This window comes from Poecile atricapillus, chromosome 25, assembly GCF_030490865.1.
Source record: "Poecile atricapillus isolate bPoeAtr1 chromosome 25, bPoeAtr1.hap1, whole genome shotgun sequence".
NCBI lineage: Eukaryota > Metazoa > Chordata > Aves > Passeriformes > Paridae > Poecile > Poecile atricapillus.
The window spans coordinates 5,877,223-5,889,919 of record NC_081273.1 but is presented as its reverse complement, the minus strand read 5'-3'; the positions used below and the strand labels follow the sequence as shown (position 1 = coordinate 5,889,919).

Below are 12,697 nucleotides of genomic sequence, written 5' to 3'. Positions count from 1 at the left end.
GGTGGAAAGGGAAACCTTCACCCTCCTCCTCCTCCTCCTCCTCCTCTACACACAACCCCCACGCCAACAAATCTGGGGGAAATGTTTATCATTAATTAGCTCTTAGGAGCTTTTCTGGGTAAGGATTTTTTTTTTTTTTTAAGAACAAACTGTTGTGTAAAACATGAACCCAACGTTTTCCCTCTGAGGGAAGCTCTCTCCAGCCCACACATGAGCAGCCAGAAGGGAATCTCTGCCTGCCAAGGAATAAAAGATGATGAGCAGACCCTGCCCTTCACCCTCTCCAGGCCTGATGGGAATTAAAAGGTCTCTTCAGGGATTTTTAGATATAAAAATTATAAATTTAAAATAAAAAATAATAATAAATTATAATAAAAATTACTGCCCAAGGAACACGCTGGTTGTGGCCACTGGCAGATATGGGACATTTAAAGCCTCGTGTAAGACCATGCAATGTGCCAGTCATAAATGCAGTGTTAATTGTACCTAAAATTATAAATTCATTTGACTGGCCATACTCTCCTTCTAGCCCAACCCCCAAGACAATCCCACACTTCATGCTTTTAGTGTTTTCCATTCAGAAAACCATTTTAACCCACTCAGGTAAACCCCTCAGTTAGCTCACATTCCCACAAACACACTTTTTATTATTGCAAATCACCAGGAGAGCACTTGGCTTTGCAGAGATCATTAATTATGCAAAACACACACATGCACCAGGTAAATCCAGATCTTCACTGAGTGCTTCTCTTCTCCCTTGACCACCCAGCCAAGGGAGCCTGAACCCAGCTCCCACCACAGATGGGGAATTTTTTGGAAGCCTCTTTAAAGGCAAGCAGGGCCCTGGAATCTCTCCTGCAGGATATTCTGTCTCCCCATTCTCCCAGCACCCAATATCCCTTTTTTGCCTCGTTTTGGCCCCAACCTGCCCATTCATGGAATATTTGGGAGGCCTCTAGGGGCAGTTCCTGAGGAGATCTGAGGCCCTGCTTGCTCACCTCCCTGCAGGACACCCAGGAACACAGAGAGAGGAGGAAAACAGGGCTAAGAACCCTAAACAAGTGAACACCTCGGGAAATAAATGGGTTTGTTATTAGGGAGAGAAGCCTGCACTCCCCAGAGCACAGACTGTGCCAGCACTGACACCAAGACTTCCAGGGCAGGAGGACAAGGAATGTCTTTGCTTCCAAAAGTCCTGGGAAGGACCCAGCAGGAGGGACACAAACTGGGAGGGATTTCTCTGTTGGTCCCCACAAAACCTTTACAACCAAAAGAATTCTCAGTGCTGTGCCTCCAGCGGGGAGGGACACGAGAAGGGCAAATCCGACCTTGGGAAGCTGCAGAGCAGCTCCAGGCAGAGATTTGGGGTGGGAAAAGCCCTGCAGGGAAGCAGGGAAACATCCAGGGCTGTTAGAAACACATCACACTGGTGAGGGGCTCATGCAGAGCACACGGGAGCAAAGCCCCTGCCGTACTCACTGTGAGCCAAACCAGAGCTGGGGGCAGCAGCACTGGCTGAAGGAAGAGAAATCAGGTGAGCAAAGGGAGGGCATCCCTGGAAAATGCTGCCAAAAACCAGGAAATGAGGAGATCTGGAAGGTGGGAGGTGATTTTAGTGCTGGTTTGTTGGCCTGGGGGTTGGTACACGGAGATATTTTGGTAGCAGCCACACAGAACTCTCGGGGTTACACATTTTTTTGGGTTCAATCCCCTCCCCTGCTCCCCAGGCTTCAGATTTGTGAGGAAAATGAAATGAAGAAAAGCAGCAAATGGTTAAAATGAAAATACAAACCCAGGTCAACTCAGACACTCTCCCAACCTCCAGAATTCTCATCTGTGCCACTATAATCCATAATTATCACTAATTACCTCATGGAGAGGCCCTCTAAGATAGACAGAAACTTCTTTTTCTTTTTGAGGGAAATTAAATAAATCAAAATGACTTCAGTCTTATCCCAGCAGGCATTAAAAATTGTGTCAGGTTTTACATTCAGACAGAAACTTTAAATAATAGGGCAAGAAAAACAAGTGTCTTTGGTTAATCTGAGCTGTAAAATTCCTAAAACATCTCTGTGACCTTCAAATCACACTTGAAGGGACAGAAATTCTTCCTGCCCACAAAGAGGTGATGGGAATTCCAGCAGAGATGGAAAAAAAGGAGTTTTTGTGGTGCCATTTCCTCAGTCAGGTTCTGAGATGGGCTCTGGGAAGGAGCAGAGAGAATGGGGGACACAGGATGATCCCAGCTGCAGGGCTTGGAGAGCAGGGTGGATTTGTAAATGAAAAATGAGTTAAAGGAGGGAGAACTGGAGCTGGGGAGCACAGAGTGACTGACAGCCCACTGCCACGTGAAAATACAAGAAATAAAGTCAAAGGCTCCAGTCCAGAAGTGCTGGAATGTTCTGCACAGCACCTACCTGTCCCCAGGTGATGGCCACAAGGCTGCAGCGCAGCTTCTCAGGCTCTTTCTCCTCTCTTCCCAACTGGATTTTCCCCCATTTCCTGCAGCCCTGCTCTCCCAGGGGTTCTTCATCCCCAATCCTCAGCCTGAGCCCCATCATCCTCATTAATGTTCCTGCAATTAACGGGCTCCCAACAAGCTCAGACTGCACAAATGCTCTGGAAATGCCTCCCAGTGGCTCCCAAACCACTGCAATTTCCCTGTCCAGCTGCCCCTCCCTCCTTCCTGCTCCACCAAATCCAAGCTTTTGCCCAACACAATCTTTAGGGGAAAATGGCACCAGTGCCATTTAAAATAAAAATATTTTACAATCCTCTCCTGTTTTTCACTTCAGGAATCTCAAAGAATGTGACAGCAGCTTCTTCGAGCTTGTCCTGGTAATCTTGGGAACAACAGCAGCTCTCCACGAGGATGCATTGATAAATGGAATAATGCTCACTGGGATAAAGAGGTTTTTTTTTAGCTCCATTGATCAGTTCTGACTGGAAAGGCACAAAGCTATGGAGCCATCTCAGTGTTTCTCTCACAATCACACAAATCCATCACATTCCTGACTCATTCTGCATGGGCAAGTGGGGAACGTGCCATGCTTTAAAATTTAGTATGAGGTTTATTTATTTAATCACACAATCTACACAAGTGCTGGAAGACTGACCAGTGGTAAAAATCATTAGTGAGAAGAGGAAAAAAAAAATTTGAATTTTTTTCCTTCAATCTTGTGCTTTCAAAATTGTGGAGATATTCAAAATTTTGAAGTTTTTGGTTGGCTCTGGTCTAAACCAGATCTGCAGCTTAGCTGAATTGATTTCCCTGAATTATCCCAGTATCATTAAAATTGAACAATTTTTAATGGATTCATAAATACAAAGCCTTCCACTACTCCACTCTGAGTCAAGAAGCTAACTATTATTATTTTTATTATTATTATTATTATTATTATTAGATAATCACTACATTAAATATTTCAACTGCATGCTGTAGAGCACAGACAAAGAGTTAACCCTAATTCTGTTCTAAAACAGAGCAGAGTGTCTACCCCAGTCAGTGTTGTTAGGAAATGGACACTACCAGTTACTCCAATCCTAAAGCCCCTGAGAGGAAAAAGGCACTAAATTAAAAGCTGAAAGTTCTGGGTGTTAAAGGAACACTCTAAAAACACAAAGAGAGAGTGAAAGAAATGCAGAGAGCACTTACGTGGGTGAGGGATGCCTGCGGTTTATCCATGGATGGGACACAAAATCGAAATAAAAAGTGGGAGATAGACACACACACACAAAAAAAATAAATGTAAAAGATGTGAGGAGACAGAGAATATGGAGCTGGAAAATCACCCAGGTGGGTCCTGCTCAGCAGGGATGGGCAGAAGGTGGCAAAGTCGAGCCTGGGCACAGCTCAGGGGACTCCAGACATGCTCAGGGTGGGCTGGGAAACACAGTCCAGGGTCCAGAGAGAGAGAATCCCAGCAGAGAGCTGGGAACCACTGCCCAGGGCTGGGAACCACAGCTCAGAGCTGGGAACCACAGTCCAGAACTGGGAACCACAGCTCAGAGCTGGGAACCACTGCCCAGAGCTGGGAACCACAGTCCAGAACTGGGAACCACAGTGGAGAGCTGGGAACCACAGCCCAGAACTGGGAACCACAGCCCAGAGCTGGGAACCACTGCCCAGGGCTGGGAACGACAGGTCAGAGCTGGGAACCACAGTGCAGGACTGGGAACCACAGTCCAGAGCTGGGAACCACAGTCTAGAGCTGGGAACCACAGTCCAGGGCTGGGAACCACAGCCCAGGGCTGGGAACCACAGTCCAGAACTGGGAACCACAGTGCAGAGCTGGGAACCACAGTCCAGGGCTGGGAACCACAGTCTAGAGCTGGGAACCACAGTCCAGGGCTGGGAACCACAGTCTAGAGCTGGGAACCACAGTCCAGAGCTGGGAACCACAGTGCAGGGCTGGGAACCACAGTCCAGAACTGGGAACCACAGTGCAGGACTGGGAACCACAGCTCAGAGCTGGGAACCACAGTCCAGGGCTGGGAACCACAGTCCAGGACTGGGAACCACAGTCCAGAACTGGGAACCACAGTGCAGGACTGGGAACCACAGCTCAGAGCTGGGAACCACAGCTCAGAGCTGGGAACCACAGTCCAGAGCTGGGAAACACAGTCCAGAACTGGGAATCACAGTCCAGGGCTGGGAACCACAGTCCAGAACTGGGAACCACAGTCCAGAGCTGGGAACCACAGTCCTGAACTGGGAACCACTGCCCAGAGCTGGGAACCACAGTCCAGGACTGGGAACCACAGTCCAGAGCTGGGAACCACAGTCCAGAACTGGGAACCACAGCCCAGGGCTGGGAACCACAGTCCAGAGCTGGGAACCACAGTCCAGGGCTGGGAACCACAGTCCAGGGCTGGGAACCACAGTCCAGAACTGGGAACCACAGTCCAGGGCTGGATGCAGGAGGAAAGGGAAAGAACCACGGGAGCAGAACCTCTCCCTGACTGCTTTGGGCACATCTCCCCTGCCCATTCTGCTTTTTAAACGTTTTCCTCCTCCTCTCCTTCCCACCTTGGAGAGCTCCCTGGGATTTAATTCTTTCCTGGAACAGGACAGTGCTGGGCCACAGCAAAAGGTGGAGATGGCCCAGGCAGAGCAGAGCAGAGCCTGAGCAATCCATGGAATGCCCTCAAGAGCTGCACAGGCATCATCAGAACAGAGTAACCCTGCCCTCACCTTCCACAGCCCAGAGCTGTGCTGAACACCTTAATTTGGAAAACAAACCAGCCTTGTGACAGTGACATTGCATTCTCTGTGACCAAAACCCTTCTCAGCTGCTTTTTCTCATTAAAATTCTCCTTTCCACAGCCCCTTCTCTTTGTCAACATCAAGGTTAAACTGGGAACACCACCCAGTGCAAATGAAACAACTCCTCTGCCTCCTCCCTTCAAAGAAAGCTTTTTAATTATCCTCAAAATCCACTCCAACCCAAAACCACAGAGAAAACAGAGGGTGCAGCGAGGTCTGTGAGAGAGAAAAGGTGAGATCCATGCATGGCAGAGATTGCAGGGGAGGGAAGCAGAGCGAGGCAGGGCTGTACTTACGAACTGGTTGTGTTTTGAACTCGGCAGGCAGGCTGAGCTCCCCCACGCCCTTGCCATTGACTGCTGACAGCCTCACTGCATAGGTGGTCTCAGGCTTCAGCCCTGTGATGGTCACCAAACCCTCCACGTTGGCTGGGGGGGAAAAAAAGAAAAAAAAAGCAAAGAAAAGCTCAGGACTCAAAGAAAGAAATACACAAACTTTGTTTTCCCTGCGCAGGGAGAAAAGGGACAAATAAACCTGACTCTAGCTGGGATCACACCACTCCAGAGGGGCTAAAATAGGAATTTCAGCTCCACACAGGATTGGTGGTGGAAGATTCAGCTCTGGAGTAGAACTCTCCTTTTCACAGCCCTCCCCAGATCAAAATTCTTTTGCTTTATTTGACTCCAAGATGGATTTTATGCAGCGGGCACTGCTATAGATCACTTCAACAAGATGGGTTTGCTGCTGGAATAGCAGAGTTTATTTTCCAAGGGGGACCAAGGGGTGACAGATGAGGGTTCAAAAGCCTCCTGTGGGAAGCAGCAAGTGAAAACCATTATTCCAAGCACAGGATTCCTCACCTTGCTCAGGCAGAGCTCTCAGCAAAGCCCAACCCTCATTTCCAGCTGAAAATTCCAGTTGTTGCTCACAGCAAATGTTTAAAAACTCACCTGGAGCTTCCAGCCTGAACCCTCCACCCTCCCTGGCTTTTCCTTACAGGAATGCCAGTTTGTTTTCGGTGCTGGTGGGGAAGGAATGAGGTGTTTTTGTGGCTCCTACCTTCCTTGGCATCGTAGAGCCTGGCGTGCCAGTCCCCCTCGCCCAGGGCCCTCCACTCCGCCTTGTACTTGAGGATGGGCACCCCGCCCGTGGCCTCGGGCTCCTCGAACTCCACCTGGGCACTGCTGGAATAGGGCTCCACCCTGCCGATGGAGGGCGAGGACGGCGTGTCTGGGGACAAGGGACAGCAGGCAGTGAGACACCGGGGCTGGGAAAGGAGCTCCAGCAGCCCCTGGCTCCCTGCAGCGGAGGACAGGGGTAGGGCTGAGGCTCCCAGAGTGTTTAGGCAGCTTTTAAAGATGTTAATTAGTGCATGGATCTTCATTTTGTCTCCTCTCTAAGAGGCTGGAGACTCCCAGTCCCTTCTCCAAAAGAAAACAGGCAGGGCAGTGTCCTGGATGTCCCCACTGTGCCTCACAGGGCACTGCAATGCAGAGCTCGAGTCCCAAATCTGCCTCTGGCAGCCCTGGAGCCCCTCCAGGGGCTGGCACAGCCCTGAGCCTTGGATCCTGCTGGATTTCAGCTGCTGCCAGGGGGCCTGGCTGCTTTGGGGTGCACAAAGCCGAGATCACAGCTCTGGGAGCAGATCACAAAGGGCTCTGGGAGCACAGAAAAGAACCAGCCCCCGGAGAAACGAGGGAGCAGAGATGCTGAGCAGGTCCAACCCAGCCCAAAACCTATCAAGAGCCTGTTGGAAGGCAGAAATTGCTCTCCTGCTACCCCAGCAACACAAACTCTGTCCCAGTGCTCCCTGCTCACCTGCCTGCACCAGGATGAACTCAGAGGACTCCTGCCCGATGCGGTTCACAGCCGTGCAGTTGTAGTTCCCAAAGTCATTCTCTGAGTCTGGGGTCACCTGTGGGGGGAAGGAAGGCTCAGGCTGGGATCACAAAACCCTTTTCACTCTGCTGAGGAGCCCTGAATTTAGCTACAATAAAATCCAGGCGTTTGTGCTCGCAGGGCTGTCCATGGGGGAGAGAACTGCAGTGGGCACAAAGCAGAGACAAACGGGGGCTGAGCTTCTGTTACCTGATTTTCTTCCATTTCCTGATTTTCTTTATCTTCCATTTCCTAATTTTCTTTATCTTCTTTATCTTCTGATAAAGATTTTATCTTACCTGATCTTACCCGCTTTTCTCAGCATTTATATGCTGGAAACACCATCTCAACTTCATTTCTACCAAGAGGACAAGGCTGAATTCTTTCAGCATTAATTATTTGATGGCACAGAGCCCTGCTGGCTTTTCCTCACCTCCAGGTAACTTGCTGAGGGGGTGTTGTAGATCTTGATGTTGCTGTAGTTGGAGCTGGGGAGGAGCTGCCCGTCCCGGAACCAGGAGATGACAGCACTGGGGTATGCAAACACCTCACAGGTGATGTTCACTTGGTTTCCTTCCCAGGTGTACACGGCCACAGGGCCCTGCAGCTTGGGGGCATCTGAAAGACAAGTTTGGGAAGGCAATTGGAGCCAGCCAAGCTCCCAGAGCAGCCCAGGCAGCCTCACCGTAAGGATCCCTTGGCTGGAGTCCACCTCAATGCGGGAAAGGGAATCTAATATTGGAAATGGGAGCTGTCCTCTCACCCAGGGGGTGGGGAATGTCCTTCACTGAAGGGCACGAGGAGAAAACCTGCTCAGCCCCACGGCTGCTGGAGGAGCAGCCAGCAGGATGGAGCTGGGAAATGACAGCAGGAGAGCTGTTTCAAGGGAGCATTTGATTCCCAACAAACGGGACTGCAGCAGATCCGTGGCCAGGCGCAAGGAGCGTCCCAACATCTCAGAGCAGACTTTTACCGGCCCGAGCCGCTTCCCCACCCTCGGGGAACGAAGCAGCCCCGGAGGGAGGCTCCCAGCCCACTTACACTGCACTTCCAGGTACATGGCCTGCGAGTCCTGGCCGATGGTGTTGCTGGCCGTGCACACGTACTCGCCCGCGTCCGTGTACTGGATGTCCTTGAGCGTCAGCGAGGACACGCGCGCGTGGCTGCGCACCACGATCCGCCCGTCCAGCGTCTGCGGGACACACAGCACGGTCAGAGCTGTCCCCCGGGACACAAACCCTGCCCCACGCCACGGGATCCCCTCACCTGGGGCCAGGTGAGAGCACCAGAGGCAATTCCAAGAGGAATCACACAGCGCCCGCCGCCGCGGCTCAGAGCGCTCGGGGGAAGGGGAAAACACGAAAAGAAGGACCAAGGGAGCTACTGCGTGTCTGAGAACAAAGTCAAGCTTCTCCCCAGAATGGGAAGTGCAGAGATCCAGCTCTGGTTAAAAAGTTTTGCCAGCATGCAAAGAAATAAAAATTAAAAAAAGGAAACCTCCCCAAGAGCTTCCAGTCAGAGAATGCAGCCCTTCCTGTCCTCTCAGCAATACTGGTTTTATCTCAGTGTCCCTGACACGGGTAAGGAAGAACAGATCCAGAGCTCAGAAACAAATCAGCCAAAAAGGAAGCTCAGAACTTTCACCTGAACGTGGCACAGGAAGAGAGGAAAGTGCAGTGAAAAGGGCAAGAAAACCTCCAGAGACAGCCCTGCCTCAAGAAAATCCCAGAACCGCTTCCCACACGAAAGAGAGTGCGGGGATGCCACGGACAGAGAGAAACAGGGAATGTAAAATCCAGGGGATTGCCAAGGGACTGCACCCACCCAGCCATCCCTGCCCACACCGTTTCCCTCTCCCATTTGCCACCAAAGCTCCCCTAATCCACGAGGACACAAAGCCATGGACTCCTCTCTCCCTCCTGGAAGCTCTAAAGCACCAACTCCCTCCTCTGGTTTCTGATTTTGCAGCACAAGCACCAGGGAGTAAATCTGGCACCCTCCTGGCTGTGCCTGCTGCTCCATCCTGCCACTCTCCAGGAGCATCTGTTTTCTTGGAAGGTACAGGACAAGTGCTGATAAATGAGTAAAACCCTGAGGATTTCCAACAGCCAAGTGCACAAAAAGCATTTCTGGTACCTCAGGTGTGAGACCTCTGGGCCTGAAGCCTCTTTCTGTGCTGAGCTGAAGTCTCAGCCCCTGAGACTGACAAAGTTTCTACAAATAAATGTTGTTTGTCACCTCGGTTAGTTCCAGTATCAGTTCATGGGCACCAGGCCAATTTCAAATGCACAAAAATAGTATCTTTTGATGACACATAAACAACTGAGTGTATTTTTCTCCTCTCTCTTCCCTGCTGCAATCCTGGCCAGTGCCATGAGCTACAAACTCCATTCCTCTCCTGCTGGGAACAGCTATTCCACGGACACGTGGTGCTCATTTCCCAGAGCCTAACATGAAACTACTGTGGTATCACACAACCAAAATCTGCTTTTGTCTCACTCCCCTGGCTGACTGCACTGCTCTCCTGCTGTCTGACTTCCCATTTCCCTCCAAAAACCACAGCTCACTTCCAGCAGGATCCACAGGTCTGGGGGCAAATTCTCAACACTTGTCCCTGTGACCTCACCAGAAGAGTGAAAGGGACAAAACAGCATTGTAGGGTCACCACTGGTGATTCTAGAAAAGGCAATTTTACACCCAAATGTCTCCTGCCTTTCTCCCCACCTCCTCAAGATCTGACACAAAGGATTGCCAGGAAATCATGGTCAGTGATGATTTCATGAGCAATGCAACTGATTCCGAAGATGAAGCTCTGGTTTTTTTAATGCAAAAAGGCAAAAGGGAAGAAAAAGAGAGATCAGGAAAAAACACTCTAAGGAAGAGAAAAACACCTACCCAAGAAAGCACATCCCATCAGGTGCTCTGGCTGCTGCAGGAATTTGGGAGCCAGATGTTGACATCTGTAACCCTTTTAGTCAAATTTCCCTGGCTGCAAGGATCTGGGTTAACAAAATGCTCCCTGGTGCTGGGGAGAGCAGCCCAGGGACACGGGCAGTGCAGCACTCCTTGGAACAGAGCACCATGTTCCCTACATTGCCAATTATTGGCATTTATCCTGAGCTACTGCAGGTATTTTTCCCCAAATTCTGGCCATGCCCTGGGGCACAGCCACTGTGATCAGAGCTGGGCAAGAGCTCAGCTGCTCAGGGCCAAAGGGGGCAGGCAGAGGCAAATAAAACACATTTATCCCCCTTCCCTTCACCTTCTGGAGCTTTCAGGCCTTTCCCAAAGAAGCATCCATGAATAATTCTGCAGTGTCCTGTCTCCTCCTCACCCACCTCCCACAAACCCCCTGAAAATCCTGACCCCAGGCAGGAACTGCACTGGAGGAAGGTGAGGGGTCTGTCCTTGCTCTGTTCTCGCACTGCAGTGGCTGATATTTGTATTTACCTGCAGCCCTGAACATTCCTAAGGCTGCACCCCTTACCCAGCACCAGTCTGGGCTGTGACTGAGGGTACCCAGAGATGCTGCCAGGACTGACTTCACCTCCTCACCCGAAATTCCTCCAGTGAAAGCGAAACACCTCATGCCAAACATTCCCTGACCTTCATCCTGCTGCTGGAATCCACTGCCCAAAGCCCCCAGGCAACTTTAAATCAATTTAAAAGCAATTTTAGAGAGCTACCCTGCACCCCACTGGGGTATTTAGAGACACAGAGGCAGTAAGAAATTTAGAGACAGCAAACTTAATAATATTAGTGCTCATATTAATCAAAAGCTGGAGAGAGAGAGCACAGAGGAAACACTGGGAGCAGGGAGGGGACAGCTGTGACAGGAATCTGTGTGAGTCCTGGGGAGATGCAACTACTCAAATTCCAAATTCTTCAAGGCAAACTGCTCTGAATATCTGAGGCCTCCACCTGCCACGATCCAACAGATTATTCTGAAGGAAGAATGGGCAGGATCTTCTCAGCCCCCCATGAGACACAGCTGGGTGGTGCTCGAGTTACAGCTTCACTTTGTTCAGCCTCTGGGATTTAAGATGGCTTAAAAATAATTTTAAAAAAATCAGAGCCTCCACAAAGTTGATCCTAAAAATACAAATCCGAGTCACCCAGTTCTGACAGCTCATTTTGCTCTCCACCTCACCCCTGCTATTTGTTTGGGAACTTTCCTTCTGGTCCATTTTGAAGCAAGAATGCCACAAATCAGCTGCATTATTATTATTGTTATTATTATTATTGTTATTATTAAAGCACAGCACTGAATGTGAAATAAAATCAAACCCCACTTGCACCAACCCCAGTCCCTGCATTATCCCACCTCCCCCTCGCTGACCCTTGCAGATCAAAGACAAATAAAAAGAATTGAGCAATTTGGAGCATTTTCTGGAGAAATGCTCCTCGTGAAAGGTTTCTCTGCATTGACTTGGAAATGGAACACGATGCAGTTGTCCTTTAAAGAGAAGGTCACACTGAAGGAGTGCCATAAGCAAATAGGTGAGTTGGCTGGAGCAGAGGAGGCTTTCTTGGGGAAAAATTACTTTCCCAAAATACAGGCTGGTGTTAATTCTCCCCTCTCTGAAAGAGAGGATGATTCACACTGGCAGCATAGAAAAAAAAAAAAATGGTAAAACCAGCATTTTACATTCGTTTTTAATTTTAATCGCCTTTTCTTTAATTTTTAAGTGACAAGCAGAGTTCCTCACTCCCAACACAGCTACTTTGCTCATCCAAAAAATGCATCACTACATGCCAAGCAATTTCTACCTCTAGAAGCTGCTTCTTTTACATACTGGTATTTAACTGGGTCAGATTAATGCTCGTTTAGTCGGTTACTGCACTAGAGATTTGTTAATGCTTACAAGAGAAACCAAAAACCAACAACCTAAGAAGTTTGCTAAAGGTCTGGTAATCTTATACCTCTTGTTTCTCGGGCCGGGTCCACGAAGCCTGGAGAGAACAGATATAGAACACAACAACAACAACAACAACAGAAAAAAAGCAATAAAAGTTTATCAAAGGTTGCTTTCAGGTACCAGTGTTTGCAGCACATTGAGCTGCGTGCACATGCAGGCTCCAAGCTGTACATCTCCTGTGTGGGGAGGGGATCACAGCTTCCCTTTCCCATCAATTTGGGTTGCCATTCACCATTTCACAGCCTCTCAATTGGTCTTTAAATGACTGAACAAAGGCTGATGGCACCTCCAGACTGATTTATTACATAGCAGTGATGGTTTCCTCATCACATCTCACCTCTCCTACACACCTGCTGCTCAGGAAGTGACTCTGGCCACTGAATGGCAGAGTACAGACCTGGTGCTGTGCCCCTGCTCTGTTTGCCAACCCACACTGATTAATTAACACTGATTAATGTGCTCATCATGCATTTGGAGCCCTGGTTCCATGCAGGCTGAGCTCCCTGTGCTCAGGGATGGCAGCACCCGGCCCCTGCTGGGCTGGGGACAGCCCCCAGCAGTCAAACATGCACAAACCTCAATTAAAGGAAATATTTCCCACTCACAGAAAGCCAGCAGCACCATGGACCATGCT

General features: G+C 49.6%; 1 protein-coding gene across 10 annotated transcripts in view; it reads right to left on the bottom strand.

Moving 5' to 3' along the window:
- The window catches only part of NCAM1 (neural cell adhesion molecule 1), an 84,527-nt gene that overhangs the window by 23,307 nt on the left and 48,523 nt on the right, over positions 1-12,697 (bottom strand). For 3 of the 10 annotated variants that reach the window (XM_058857077.1, XM_058857081.1, XM_058857082.1), the window contains exons 9-16: positions 12,068-12,097; positions 8,186-8,336; positions 7,578-7,762; positions 7,085-7,181; positions 6,326-6,496; positions 5,563-5,694; positions 3,656-3,670; positions 1,480-1,515 (exon numbers count right to left, since the gene is read on the bottom strand). In XM_058857077.1, the coding sequence (XP_058713060.1) occupies positions 1,480-1,515; positions 3,656-3,670; positions 5,563-5,694; positions 6,326-6,496; positions 7,085-7,181; positions 7,578-7,762; positions 8,186-8,336; positions 12,068-12,097 (817 nt within the window). The remainder of the gene's footprint in view (positions 1-1,479; positions 1,516-3,655; positions 3,671-5,562; positions 5,695-6,325; positions 6,497-7,084; positions 7,182-7,577; positions 7,763-8,185; positions 8,337-12,067; positions 12,098-12,697) is intronic. The other 7 variants (XM_058857079.1, XM_058857086.1, XM_058857083.1 and 4 more) reach the window with 3 other exon arrangements.